Below are 14,472 nucleotides of genomic sequence, written 5' to 3'. Positions count from 1 at the left end.
ATTTGGGCCAGCGCTGTGGCTCACTTGGCTAATCCTCCGCCTGCGGCACCAGCACCCCAGGTTCTAGTCCCAGTTGGGGCACCAGATTCTGTCCTGGTTGCTCCTCTTCCAGTCCAGCTCTCTGCTGTGGCCCGGGAAGGCAGTGGAGGATGGCCCAAGTGCTTGGGTCCCTGCACCCGCATGGGAGACCGAGAGGAAGTACCCGGCTCCTGGCTTCGGATCTGCGTAGTGCTGGCCGTAGCGGCCATTAGAGGAGTGAACCAAAGGAAGGAAGACCTTTCTCTCTGGCTGTCTCTCTCACTGTCTAACTCTGCCTGGCAAAAAAAATAAATAATAAATAAATAAAAAACAAAGAAAGCTAAATCTGTTATCTACCAACAGTAGTTCTAAATGATTTAAAAAGATACAAGCAACTGAGGCTGGCATGGTGTAGCAGGTATGGCTGCTGCCTGTGACATCTGCCACCTGCAACATTAGCATCCCAAACAGGCAGGAGCTAGTTGGAGAACCCTCCAGCTCCACTTCCGATCCAGCTCTCTGTTGATCTGCTGGGAAAGCAACGGAGGATGGCTCAAGTGCTTGGGTCCCTGTATCCACGCAGGAGATCCAGAAGCAGCTTTGGGCTCCTGGATTCAGCCTGGTCCAGCCTCAGCCATTGTAGCCATTTGGGAAGTGAACCAGTAGATGGAAGATCTCCCTCCAACCCCCACCCATCTCTTCCTCTCTCTGTGTAACTCTTTCAAATAAATAAATACATCTTTAATTTAAAAAAAAAAATGAGCTACTAAAAACCACCCACGTTACTTTTGTGCTCAAAATTGAAAAGGCTTTTTAGCTTCTGAATATCTTTCTAAAGTTTGGGAGAGATGGTTTTATTTAATCATTCACTCAACACATGTAAGGGCTCAACTCCACTGAGCACTGGGAAAGCAGACAGCAGGAAAGACACCGTCCTTATTTTAAGAGGGCTTTGTGTGTGTGTGGGGGGGGGGGGGTGCTGTGGTGCAATGGTTAAAACCCTGGCCTGCAGCACTGGCATCCCACTGGGTCCTGGCTCCTGGCTTCAGATTGGCTCAGCTCAGGCAGTTGTGGCCATTTGGGGAGTAAACCAGGGGATGGAAGACACACCTCTCTCTCTCTCTATCTTTCAAATAAATAAAATCTTTACCAAAAGAGAAAGAGAGAGAACTATTTAAAAAAAAAAAGGGGTGGGCACTTTGTGGGGCTGACACTGTGGCATAGCAGGTAAAGCTGCCACCTGCAGTGCAGGTATCCCATCTGGGTGCTAGTTTGAGTCCCAGCCGTTCCACTTATGATCCAGCTCTCTGCTATGGCCTGGGAAAGCAGTAGAAGTTGGCCCACGTCCTCTGCGTGGGAGGCCTGGAAGAAGCTCCTGGCTTCCGATCCGCCCAGCTCTGGCCGTTTGGGGAGTGAACCAATGGATGGAAGACCTCTTTCTCTCTGCCTCTGTGTAACTCTGCCTTTTGAATAAATAAATCTTTTTTTTTTTTTTTTTTAAGAAAAGAGGGCTTTGTTTATAGAAGAGATAGATTATCACACAGAGAATTTACAAATTGGGAAAAGTGCTAGGAAAGCAAAGTACAGGCTGCTCTGAGAACTTGTAAAAGGGGAAAACTGACCTATCTTGGGAATTCAAAGAAGGATTTGCTGAAGAAGTGATGGTTAAGCTGAAATCTGAAAGGGGAACATTCCCATTTATGTAAAAACAGATCTCCATAAAATGAGATTGTTCCTATAAACCCAGCTACCTTTAGCATCTCTATCCAAAAACAGGCGTGGGGAATCTTTTCTTCTGCCAAAGGCCATGTGGATATTTATAACAGCATTCACAGGCCACACTAAAATAATCAACTTAAAACTTAGCCTGCCATGGGGAGGGTGTTGTGGCACAACTGGTTAAGCTCCCACCTCCAGCACTGGCACAGGATCACTGGTTTGAGTCCCTGTTGCTCTGCTCCGCACTCAGCTCCCTGCTGATGTGCCTGGGAAGGCAGCAGAGGATGGCCCAACGACTGGGTTCCTACACCCATGCGAGAAGCCCCAGTTGCTATGACAATCTGGGGAGTGAATCAGCAGATAGAAAATATTTCTCTCTCTGTAACTCTACCTTTCAAATAAATAAATAAATCCTAAAAAGGAGAGGGAGAGGGAGAGGGAGAGGGAGAGGGAGAGGGAGAGGGAGAGGGAGAGGGAGAGGGAGAGGGAGAGGGAGAGGGAGAGGGAGAGGGAGAGGGAGAGGGAGAGGGAGAGGGAGAGGGAGAGGGAGAGGGAGAGGGAGAGGGAGAGGGAGAGGGAGAGGGAGAGGGAGAGGGAGAGGGAGAGGGAGAGGGAGAGGGAGAGGGAGAGGGAGAGGGAGAGGGAGAGGGAGAGGGAGAGGGAGAGGGAAAAGGAAGAAAGGAGAAAGAAATCAGCCTGCTACAGATCCCCTGGCCCTTGGGTCCCGCCTGCAGTCGCCCTGGCAGGCCCAGACCCAGTGATTTGGCAGACGCTTTCATCCACCGCCCAGGACTGCCACGACGATGCAGTGAAATAAAGTGCGGCAAAACGCTGAGGTAAATTTTGAAGTGCTTTGCTTATCAGGTATCTCTGTGACCAAAAAGCGAGATCCGTTTCTTCCTTTTTTTTTTTTTTAATTTTTTTTAAATTTATTTATTTTTTGACAGGCAGAGTGGACAGTGAGAGAGAGAGACAGAGAGAAAGGTCTTCCTTTGCCGTTGGTTCACCCTCCAATGGCCGCCGCGGCCGGCGTGCTGCGGCCGGCGCACCGCGCTGATCTGATGGCAGGAGCCAGGAGCCAGGTACTTCTCCTGGTCTCCCATGGGGTGCAGGGCCCAAGCACCTGGGCCATCCTCCACTGCACTCCCGGGCCACAGCAGAGAGCTGGCCTGGAAGAGGGGCAACCGGGACAGAATCCGGCGCCCCGACCGGGACTAGAACCCGGTGTGCTGGCGCCGCAAGGCGGAGGATTAGCCTAGTGAGCCGCGGCACCAGCCACCGTTTCTTCCTTATAATCAGTTGAGGCGCCAGCATTGTGGTGGAGTAGGTTAGGCTGCTGCCTGTGATGACAGCATCCCATGAGCGCTGGTTCTAGTCCCGGCTGCTCTACTTCCAATCCAGCTCCCTGCTAATGCACCTGGTTAATCAGTGGACCATTGTCCAAATGTCTGGGCCCCTGCCACCCATGTGGGAGACGCAGATGGAATTCCAGGCTCCTGGCTTCAGCCTGTATCAGCCCCAGTTGTTGCAATCACTCTGGAAGTGAAGCGGCGGGTCGAAGATTGGTCGATCTCTCTCTCCGTAACTCTGCCTTTCAAATAAAACAATCTTAAAAACAAAACAAAACCTCAGTGTACTTCATTTTCCTTACTATGGGAAAAAAAATTATGATACAACTTTGCATCCCCTCAAAAGCCTTAGTTTTCTCTGAAAAGGGTGAAACTACTTAAACTCTAATGTCTGTTCTAGTTCTTGACAAGCCCTATCAACATTCTAAAAGTGCTACAGGCAGGGGCTCGGCGCAGCAGCTGAGATGCCAGCTGGGGTGTGGCATCCAGCACTGGAGCTGCTGGACCTGAAGCCCAGTCCCATCCCAACCCCAGCTCTCTGCCTCGCAGATACTGGAAGGCGGGTCCCTGTCACAGACACGGGAGGCCTGGATTTTGTTCCCAGCCCAGGCTGTTGCAGGCATTTGGGGAGTACACCAGCAGATGGGGAGTTTTCTGTCTCTCTAACAAATCAGACAAATAAATGGGACAATACTGTATTCTTCAGGGTAGGTGTCAGACTACTCCCTCATCTATGCCTTCTCCCCAGGACTCCATGCTTCTTTTTTGTTTTTGTTTTTGTTTTTTTGACAGGCAGAGTAGATAGTGAGAGAGAGAGACAGAGAGAAAGGTCTTCCTTTGCCATTGGTTCACCCTCCAATGGCTGTTGTGACCGGCGCACCGCGCTGATCTGATGGCAGGAGCCAGGTACTTATCCTGGTCTCCCATGGGGTGCAGGGCCCAAGCACTTGGGCCATCCTCCACTGCACTCCCAGGCCACAGCATATATCAGCATATAGTGCACAGCTCAAGATTTAAGTTCTTTAAAGATCCATTTTCCACTCACCTTCCATGTGGATTTAAGTTACATTTACTCATCCAAATTAGACCTTCTGAAGGATCCCAATAATTGTTATAAAATTATATACCTTGAAGAAAATAACTTAAAAAGTTGAAATGGCCAACTGTCAAAAATACATTTATGACTATTAACTCTCAAAAATAAATTTTGGCTTTCTAATTAAGAATAAATTATTTGGGCCAGTGCTGTGGCAATGTGGGCTAATCTGACACCTGCAGTGCAAGCATCCCATTTGGGTGCCAAGTTCAAGCCGTTCCACTTCCGATCCACTCCTGCCAACGCACCTGGGAAAGAGCAGAAGATGGCCCAAGATCTCCCCTGAGCACATGCGGGAGATCCAGACACAGCTCCTGGCTCTGGTCTGGCCCTGCCCTGGCCATTAGGGTCATTTGGGTAGTGGACCAGCAGATGGAGGACTTCCTTCTCTCTCTGCCTCTGCCTCTCTCCCTCTATGTAACTCTGCTTTTCAAATAAACAAACAACTCTTTAAAAAATGAATTATTTGGGGCCGGTGCTGTGGTGTAGAGGGTAAAGTTGCCGCCTACTGTGTTGGCATCCCATGTGAGTGCCGGTTCTAGTCCTGGCTGCTCCATTTCCAATCCAGCTCTGGCCTGGAAAAGCAGTAGAAGATGGCCCAAGTCCTTGGGCCCCTGCACCCATGTGGGAGACTGGGAAGAAGCTCCTGGCTCCTGCCTTCAGAGTGGTGCAGCTCCAGCCATTGCGGCCATCTCGGGAGTGAATCAGTGGATGAACGACCTCTCTTTCTCTCTCTCTCTGCCTCTGTCTCTCTGTAACTCTGCCTTTCAAATAAATAAATAAATCTTGAAAAAAAATGAATTATTTGTTGTATTTAAAAATTGGAAATTGGCCGGCGCTGCGGCTCACTAGGCTAATCCTCCGCCTTGCGGCGCCAGCACACCGGCTTCTAGTCCCGGTCGGGGCGCCGGATTCTGTCCTGGTTGCCCCTCTTCCAGGCCAGCTCTCTGCTGTGGCCCAGGAGTGCAGTGGAGGATGGCCCAAGTGCTTGGGCCCTGCACCCCATGGGAGACCAGGATAAGAACCTGGCTCCTGCCATCGGATCAGCGCGGTGCGCCGGCCGCAGCAGCCATTGGAGGGTGAACCAGCGGCAAAGGAAGACCTTTCTCTCTGTCTCTCTCTCTCACTGTCCACTCTGCCTGTCAAAAATAAATAAATAAAAATTGGAAATTAGAGTCACAAAATCAATCACTTACATGGAAAACAAAAACTTTAAAATTACAATGGCTAGAAGAGTTGAAATGTCTGCCAAACAATGGAAAAGCATCTGTACGTTACTATCACTTAGGAGTCGGCACAGTGGCGTAGTAGGTTAAGCCTCAGCCTACAGCACCACCATCATTGGTTCAAGTCCCGGCTGCTCCACTTTCCAATCCAACTCCCTGCTGATGGCCTGGGAAAGCAGTGGAAGATGGCCCAAGTGCTTAGACCGCTGCACTCAAGTAGGAAAGCGGGAAGAAGCTCCAGACTCCCAGCTTCAGCCTGGCCCAGCCCTGGCCACTGCAGCCATGTGGGGAATGAACCAGCAGATGGAGGACCTCTCTCTCTTTCTCTCTCCCTCTCTTTGTGCTCTCTTTGTCAGTAACTCTTTCAAATAAATAAATAAATTTTTTTTCAAAAAAGTTACTCCCACCTCCCACATAAAAGTAAGAATTTACAAAAAAAAAAAAAAAAAAAACCAGGTAAAGTGCTCAAACTATGCATATGAGGGCAACTTATGTATTTCAGATTTGTCTGGGGTTTTGTATTAGAAGTTACTAAAAATAACTTGTTTAAAATAATTCCTTTGAAGCTTTGAAAAGCTCTCTTAGTTTCACCCTTCAGTGAAGAGTGTCCCAATTTAAAAAAGGAGCACTAATATAACGATAATTTCAGGTGTGAAGACCTGTTATTATGGTGCCATCCAGGGATACCAGATCCAGATAAGGTTTGCCATTAAAATCCTTCATCAATACTAATCTTTCAAAGAAATTTCTTTTCAAATAATGTCTGCACTAGCACTGCTAGTGTCAATGAACTTGGTTTTAAGCCTTTATCGCCCTTTCATATAAATACAGCTGTTAATAACCTAAAATCCTTAATTTATCTCCAGAGAAAGCACTGATCCTTGCAGTCCTAGCATGGATGTCAAGATGGCAGCTTCCTGTTGGACATCACTCTTCACGCCTGTTTAACTATAGCTTACATCTGCTAGTGTTTCAGGGCTCTCGAGCTCATTGCAGTGAGCTTATTATTAATTATAACACACACACTGCAATAGTTCCTTTTTAAAGAGGGGCAGTAGAAACTAAGTAACTTACCAAGGTCACCCGACAAGCTAAGTTGGTGACAATGTTGAGAACAGGAGGAAAACTTGGGCTACCACACCTCAGACTTCCGGCCGAAAGCGGAGGGGGACCGCATACCCCACCGTCAAACCCAGCAGTGCACTAGCAAAGGCTCGCCCCAAGGGAAGGGACAACCTGCTCCATTTAGACAGGGCTGTCGGCTTCCCAGCCCCGGTAAGCAGGAAGAAACACGACCCTGGGTCCGGGTCTGTGAAATCACAGGGCCCGTCCGCTCGTGCCTGTGGCAGGCGCCGTTTCCACACTCACTGCACGTGTACAAACGGTGCTTTACCACGGTCTCCTCGCCCCGCCAGGAGCCAAGTCGAAGGCCACCTCTCAGGGAGGACAGTTACTCACACAGAGAAAGAAAAGCCCTCGCAAATCGCTGCTCTTAAAGAGATCGCTGTAAAGGAAGATCACAGACTCCAGAGTCCCTGCTGAGCCGCCCCAGGAGACGGGTCCTTCACAGCAGCTTTCAGGCACCTCCCTGCCCGTGCGGGACACAGTCCGACTTGTTGGACCAGGCTAATCCGGGCAGGCTCACACAGAGCCCCGCTGCACCAGCTCCGGCCACCGAGAACACCGGTTCCAGCCCGCAACCGCGGCGCTCGGCCCAGCCCACCCCACGAGGGGCAGGACGACCCCTCCCCAGCAATCGGCCGGGAGGCCGCCCGGGGCGGGGCGGTGACAGCCGAGCTCCGCGGACGTTTTTGGAAACGGCGGTCGGGAAGTGTCAGTGCGGCCGCAGGTGGAGCAGCCCTGCGTGCCCAGAAGGTCCTTTCCGACCCGCTCCAGGCTGACAGACCCCTCCCCGAGCCCCGGCGGGACTCCCACCCCTCCGGGGAAGCCAGGCGGGCGGGCCGGCCACCTCGCCCCGCAGGCCCGCTCCTGGCCGTGTCAGCGCCCGGCGGACCCCGCCGGAGCCGAGGCGGCCGGCTCCCAGGCCTCCCAGCCGGAACCCCGCACGCCCGGCGCCGGCCCCCGGCCCCCACGCCCTCGGAGCGCCGACGCCACCACCCTGCCCACTCCCGAGCCCCCTTTCCTCGGGAGTCCCTCAGCGGAGTTGCCGGCCCACTCCAAAGTAAGAGCGACGGCCACCCCTGCCGGTCACCCCGGCCCCGCTGTCACCGCCCTGCCCCCGGCCTCCGCCCACGCCGCCGGCGGGCCCCGGTGACGCCCGGGTCGGTACCTTGCGGACCCCCTTGTAGATATAGAAGTAGAGCTCCCGGCCCACATTGAAGCAGAGGCGGTCGCCGTTGCCAGACTGGTCGTTGAGGTTTACGAAGGAGACGCGCACAGGGTTGGATCCCTGCGAGTTGAAGGGCACCCGGTTGGGCCGGCTGTACTCCGAGTGCGGCAGCAGCTTGTACAGACCTTCCCGGGTGGTGAATTGGGTCTTAATCTCGTTCATCTCCTTCCCTCCTCCCTCCGTCGCCATCTTGGAAAGCAGCGTTCATCCTGCCCTAAGTGCCCGGATCACGCCCACCGCGCAGGCGCCGTCCCCGGCGTTCGCTCTCCTCCCCCCGCCTCTCCCCTCTGGCCCCGCCCACCCGCGGGCCAGCCCCACGGAGGCGGGCCGAGGGGACGGGGCGGGCTTGTTTACGGCCCGACTGCGCACGCGCGCTGCCCCGGCGGCTCCACGCGGCGGGGCGTGCGCCGGCTCCTCCCCCGGGCGTCGTCTCGCGGCGCCGCGGCTGCGTCCTGGGGTCGCGGGCTCGGGGTGCCGAGGCGCTGGCGGGGCTGCGGGTGCCGCGGGAGCGCCGGTAAGGGAGAGCCGCGGCGGGAGTGAGTGAGGGCGGCCTCCTCGGCTGCTTCCGGCCCTGCGGCGCTGAGGGGAGGGCGCCGCGCCCCGAGGGGTCGGCTCGTGAGGAAGCCGCGGGCGGCGGGGGTGGCGCTCTCGCCGCGGGCTGGGGGCTGTCCCGCCCCGCGGGCCCGGAGGACCCTCGCGACCGGCCCGTGCCGCGGCCCGGAGCCCCTGCGGCGGAGTCGTGCGGGGGAGGACGGTGTGTGTGGACTGGCCGTCTGAGGCGTGAGGCGCGCGGGGCAGCGCGGGGAGCCGGATCATTCCTGTTGCTCCGTAGCTGCTTAGGCGCCCTCAACGAGATGAGCGGAATTGAGTTTAGAAATGCCCCACGCGGACCCGTGGCGCAGTAGCGCGAAGTCCAGGTGTGCGAGGGTCGCGGTGACCGCGGACAGCCGCTGGCGTGCGCTAACGCGCTTCTAGGGTGACGTTCTGATGGCATTCCGGGGCAGAGCCAGTGCTTGCCGCACCGAGAATGACCAGTTCCTGCGTGCTGACGTCGTCGGGGGGTCACCAAGGAAGGGGGTTCCCCCTGGGGGGGAGTCAGAGCCGCCAGCCGGGGTTCACCCTGGGGAGGGGGGAGTCAGAGCCGCCAGCCGGGGTTCACCCTGGGGAGGGGGTAGTGTCAGAGCCGCCAGCCGGGGTTCACCCTGGGGAGGGGGGAGTCAGAGCCGCCAGCCGGGGTTCACCCTGGGGAGGGGGGAGTCAGAGCCGCCAGCCGGGGGTTCACCCTGGGGAGGGGGGAGTCAGAGCCGCCAGCCGGGGTTCACCCTGGGGAGGGGGGAGTCAGAGCCGCCAGCCGGGGGTTCATCCCTGGGGAGGGTGTCAGAGCCGCCAGCCGGGGTTCACCCTGGGGAGGGGGGAGAGGAGTGTCAGAGCCGCCAGCCGGGGTTCACCCCTGGGGAGGGGGGAGTCAGAGCCGCCAGCCGGGGTTCACCCTGGGGAGGGGGAGTCAGAGCCGCCAGCCGGGGTTCACCCTGGGGAGGGGGAGGAGTGTCAGAGCCGCCAGCCGGGGTTCACCCCTGGAGAGGGGGAGGAGTGTCAGAGCTGCCAGCCGGGGGTTCACCCTGGGGGGGGGGGGTGTCAGAGCCGCCAGCCGGGGTTCACCCTGGGGAGGGGGGTGAGGAGTGTCAGAGCCGCCAGCCCCACCCCACCCCCACCCCCGTGATGGAACAGTGCGGCTGACCTAACCTGCTGAGCCTTTCAAAGCGCTGAAATCCTGCCGGGCTAACAGGTATCTGAAATACTTAAACATTTTTGATAGAATTGTTCTGATGTCTTTTGCCTTTCCCTGAAACTCAGGGCTCAGAACTCTATTTTAAGATGTATTCTGTGCCTAGCATGAGTTTGCCCCAATCTCTGGTAACTGAGTTGTTTTACATAAAAATTGTACACATATAATTGGTCATCTTGAGGGATCATGACATCCTGAATAAAAAAACGCTGTTTCCTAGTTAGCAAGGGGGAGAAGTACAATAACACATTTTTTTTTTTTTGGTGGGAGAAAAACCTCAGCAAACAAAACAAAAACTTTTTAAATCCTCGATTAACTGCACCATTCTGTTATCCCTAATAGCAGTATAACTAAAGCGTTCTATCAAGGCTTTATTTTATATAGTCAGCATTTTCTGTTGTGATCATAGTAATAGTGGGCTGTTCATTTTTCTCATCCATACAGATGAATAATTTCTGTTTTAGTACTTTTAGTTTCCTCCACACGCATACACACTCAAGGATTCAGTAAAGCCCAAATCTTCGTAGCTGGGTCCATCCTAAAGTTCATTTCTGATTTCCATTTTTTTTTCTTTTCTTTTTTAAAAGATAGATTTGTTTATTTGAAAGTCTGAGTTAGAGAGGAGGAGAGATTCCATTCGCTGGTTCACTCCTCAAATGGCTGCAGCGGCCAGGACTGTGCCACACCAGAGCCAGAAGCCCAGAACTTCTCCAGGTCTCCCACTAGGTGCAGGGGCCCAAGCACATGGACGTCTTCTGCTGGGAGCTGGATTGGGAGCAGAGCAATCAAGCCAGGATGCCAGCACTTCAGGTTTAGCTTAACCCGCTGCCCCATGGCACTGGCCCCTGATTTTCATTTTCAACCCGGATGTTTTTAAATGAAGCTGCACTTCAAATTCATCAGTCTCTAAACTTATCAGTTCCTTTTCCATTTCAAACTTGAATCATTATAGTAATTTCATAAGTATTTCCTTAATGTCCATTTGTTCTCTCAACTACCAAATCAGTTCTCTTAAAACAGTGCTTTAGACATTACATTCTCTGGTCCAAAAACATTTCATGACTTGTAGTATCTGCATTTTTTTTTAATTTATTTATTTATTTTTTTGAAAGTTATAGAAAGAGGGAGAGACAGAGCCTCTGTTCACTGGTTCACTCCACAAATGGCTACAACAACTGGGGCTGGGCCAGGCTGAAGCCAGGAGCTTTATCCAGATCTCTGATGTGGGTGACAGGAACTCAAGCACTTGGCCCATCTTCTGCTTTCCCAGGTGCATTAGCGGGAAGCTGAATTGGAAGTGGAGCAGCTGGGACTGAAACTGGCTCCCATATGGGATGCCAGCATCGCAGGTGGCAGCTTAACCGGCTCTGCCACAGCACTGGCCCCAGTATCTGTGTTTTTTAAGTCATGCACCAGCAGCCTGTACTTTAAAGGTTGCCTAAATCTTTATTCTAGTCATACTGTTCTGCTATCACTCTTAACTTTGTGACTTTGTCCCTTCTTCCTTTTTTCCTTCATAGCTTAGTTTTTTGTTTTTTGATTTTTTTTTAGTTTTATTGCACAGAGGCAAACAGATCTCTATCAGCTGGTTTGCTCCCCAGATACCCGTAACAACCTGAAACACAGTCCTGGCTTGCCACATGGGCAGCAGGGATCCAAGTACTTGACCCATCTTCTGCTGCCTCCCAGAGTCCAAATTACAAGGAAGCTGGAATCAGCAGAGCTAGGACTTGAACCAGGCACTCTGATACAGGATGCAAGGATCTCACGCAGCAACTTAATGCACCAAATTCCACCCCAGAAAGTGACATTTCATCAAAAACTTCAAAGAAGTAAGGAAGTATGCCATTGGAAAAGCTAAGAAAAGAATAGACCAAGGAGGGGCTGGCACTGTGGCGTAGTGGGTTAAGCCGCCGCCTACAGTGCTGGCATCCTATGTGGGCGCTGTTCGAGTCCTAGCTGCTCTACTTCCTTTCCAGCTCTCTGCTATGGCCTGGGAAAGCAGTAGAAGATGGCCCAAATCATGGGCCCCTGCATCCATGTGGGAGACCCAGAAGAAGCTCCTGGCTCCTGGCTTTGGATCAGTGTAGCTCCGGCTGTTGCAGATGGAAGACCTCTCTCTCTCTCTGCCTCTCCTTCTCTCTCTGTGTAACTCTTTCAAATAAATAAATAAATATTAAAAAAAAAAAAAAAGAGAGAGAGAGATTAATGAATCTTAGACATACTCTGAAGATAAAGCCACTAGGATTTGCCAGCAGACTGGATGTGGCTTTTGGGACAAATGAGAAAGTCAGAAATAATGTAGACATAAGCAGCTAGAGGATGGAAAAGCCATTAACTCAGATAACGGAGGCTGGGGATGGTCGAGAATTCAGCTTGAACACACTGGATATGAAGTATCAGGCATTCGGAGGAAATGTCCAGGAGGCTGTTGGAGAAGCAAGTCTCGAGAGTTCAGAGCTGCTGACGGGTATTTGGCACTCATCAGCAGATAGGTGGTATTTAAGGCCTGGTTGCTGTCAGCCGAAGAGTGAGTGAGGATAAGAAGCAGGACTGAGGACTGGACACTGGGGCAGTCCAAGAGCCTGGCCAGAAGAGTAGGACGATTTACTGATAACCTGAAGCATCCTGCTTTTTTTTTTTTTTTAATTTTTTTGCAACAATATGGATATTTCAGGCCAAAATTACCTTTTTCAGATTCAAAGTAATCCAGTAAGATACTCAAAACTTTTAACTTTGAGGAAAGTTTTGCTACAGTAACCCTGAGAAAGAAAATAGGCATAAATGGGTATCCTTAAGAACCACATTTGAAATACTTGCTGACTCAGTAAGTAAAGTAACCAATTTTAGATTTATCTTGTTGGACAAGCTTATTCTATTATTACAGATCTATTTATTGTACAACCATTATGGGATTTGAAAAGAAATTTGGAAGACATTATATAATATACTGTCCCTAATATAGCATTCCTACTTTGTACAATGTTAAAATTGATACACCATTGGGATTGCTAATTTTTTTTTTTTTTTTCAGATTTATCTGTTTGAAAGGCAGAGTAGTAGAACACAGAGAAAAAAACAGATCTTCTGTCTGCTGATTCACTCCCTAGATGACCAGGCCAAAGACAGGAACCTGGAACTCCGTTCAGGTCTCCCACATATGTGGCAGGAGCCCAAGCACTTGAACCATCGTCTGTTGCTTTCCCAGGTGCATTAGCAGGGAGTTGGATTGGAAATGAAACAGCTGGGACTTCAACTGGCACTCTAGGATTCCAGCATTGCAGGCAGTGGTTTAACCTGCTGTATCAGTTATGTTTTGTTTTGTTTTTGGCAGGCACAGTTAGAAAGAGACAGAGAGAAAGGTCTTCCTTTTCCATAGGTTCACCCCCCAAATTGCCACTACAGCCAGCGCACTGCAGCTGGCGCGCTGCACCAATCCGAAGCCAGGAGCCAGATGCTTCCTCCTGGTTTCCCATGGGGGTGCAGGGCCCAAGCACTTGGGCCATCTTCCACTGCCTTCCCAGGCCACAGCAGAGAGCTGGACTGGAAGAGGAGCAACCGGGACAGAATCGGCGCCCCGACCGGGACTAGAACCCGGGGTGCCGGCACCGCAGACGGAGGATTAGCCAAGTAAGCCTTGGCACCAGCAGTTATGTTTTTAAATACAAATTCATGTTGTGCAAAGTATCTTATTTCTATAATCTTTTAAATATTTATTTTATTTATTTATTTGAAAGGAATAGTTAGAGGTCTTCCATATGCTGGTTCACTCCCCAAATGGCAGCAATGGCTAGAGCTGGGCTGATCCAAAGCCAGGAGCCAGGAGCTTCTTCCAGGTCTCCCATATGTATTCAGGGGCCCAAGCACTTGGGCCATCCTCTGCTGCCTTCCCAGGCACACTAGCAGGGAGCTGGACTGGAAGTGGAGCATTTGGCACTCAAACCGGTGCCCGCATGGGATGCTGGCACTGTAGGTGGTGGCTTTACCTACTATGGCTCAGCACTTGCCCATTCTGTAATCATATTAAGTGGATGCTGCACTTTTAATACCTCACATGTATCTTGAAATATAAATGCTTTTATAGAGTCTTGGAGATCTTCAAAGTCAGCACATTTAGTAAGCCCCTACTCTGTCTGTGGTCATTGTGCTAAGAACTTCCATGTACTTTCATTTTCATAATACAACCTTCCAACAAAGGTCCATTATCCCTTTCTTACAGAGGAGATAACTAAGAATGAAACGAATGAGTGGCCGGCGCTGTGGCTCACTTGGTTAATCCTCTGTGGTGCCAGCATCCCATATGGGCGCTGGGTTCTAGTCCCAGTTGCTCCTCTTCCAGTCCAGCTCTCTGCTGTGGCCTGGGAGGGCAGCGGAGGATGGCCCAAGTGCTTGTACCCACATGGGAGACCGGGAGGAAGTACCTGGCTCCTGGCTTTGGATCAGCGCAGCGCCGGCCGTGGCAGCCATTTGGGGAATGAACCAACAGAAGGAAGACCTTTCTGTCTCTCTCTCACTGTCTATCACTCTACCTGTCAAAAAAAAAAAAAAAAAAGAAACGAATGAAGTGACTTATTCAAGTTACTATTCTAGAGCTAGGGATGAGGAGAAACAATTTGAATTTGGGCCTCAAAAGAGAAATATATTAGAGTAAATATATTAAAAGTCTCATGTTCTACTGACTGAGTTAGCTGGGCATCTAAAATGTGTTTATTTAAGCTAAACTTGAAGTATTAAGAATAGCAATTTAGGGGCCGGCGCTGTGGCGTAGCAGGTAGAGCTGCCACCTGCAGTGCTGGCATCCTAATTAAAAAAAAAAAAAAGAATAGCAATTTAAGTTTGAAGCAAACATGTATTTTTTGAAAATTGAAAGATTTTTGAAAACTTAAAATTAGAAAAGTCTGGAGACAGAGCTATGGCATATTGAGTTG

General features: G+C 51.4%; 2 protein-coding genes across 27 annotated transcripts in view; one reads left to right on the top strand and one right to left on the bottom strand.

Moving 5' to 3' along the window:
• The window catches only part of WDR20 (WD repeat domain 20), a 61,802-nt gene extending 53,755 nt beyond the window's left edge, over positions 1-8,047 (bottom strand). For 7 of the 17 annotated variants that reach the window (XM_051834893.3, XM_008248670.5, XM_002721720.6 and 4 more), the window contains exon 1: positions 7,699-8,047. In XM_051834893.3, the coding sequence (XP_051690853.1) occupies positions 7,699-7,947 (249 nt within the window). In that variant the 5' untranslated portion in view covers positions 7,948-8,047. The remainder of the gene's footprint in view (positions 1-7,698) is intronic. The other 10 variants (XM_051834895.3, XM_089322661.1, XM_070065407.2 and 7 more) reach the window with 6 other exon arrangements.
• An 86-nt stretch (positions 8,048-8,133) lies between these two features.
• The window catches only part of LOC100338442 (EEF1A lysine methyltransferase 1), a 40,166-nt gene continuing 33,827 nt past the window's right edge, over positions 8,134-14,472 (top strand). For 5 of the 10 annotated variants that reach the window (XR_011384982.2, XR_016226810.1, XR_011384980.2 and 2 more), the window contains exons 1-2: positions 8,134-8,272; positions 9,520-9,544. The gene's annotated coding sequence lies outside the window, so the exon portion shown is untranslated. Of the gene's footprint in view, positions 8,273-9,198; positions 9,545-11,523; positions 12,308-14,472 lie in introns of those variants that run through there. The other 5 variants (XR_011384983.2, XR_016226811.1, XR_011384981.2 and 2 more) reach the window with 4 other exon arrangements.

The sequence above is a fragment of the Oryctolagus cuniculus genome, chromosome 20 (genome assembly GCF_051225735.1).
Source record: "Oryctolagus cuniculus isolate XC-2025 breed Fujian yellow rabbit chromosome 20, ASM5122573v1, whole genome shotgun sequence".
In the NCBI taxonomy this organism is placed as follows: Eukaryota; Metazoa; Chordata; class Mammalia; order Lagomorpha; family Leporidae; genus Oryctolagus; species Oryctolagus cuniculus.
This window is presented reverse-complemented; position numbering and strand designations above follow the sequence as displayed.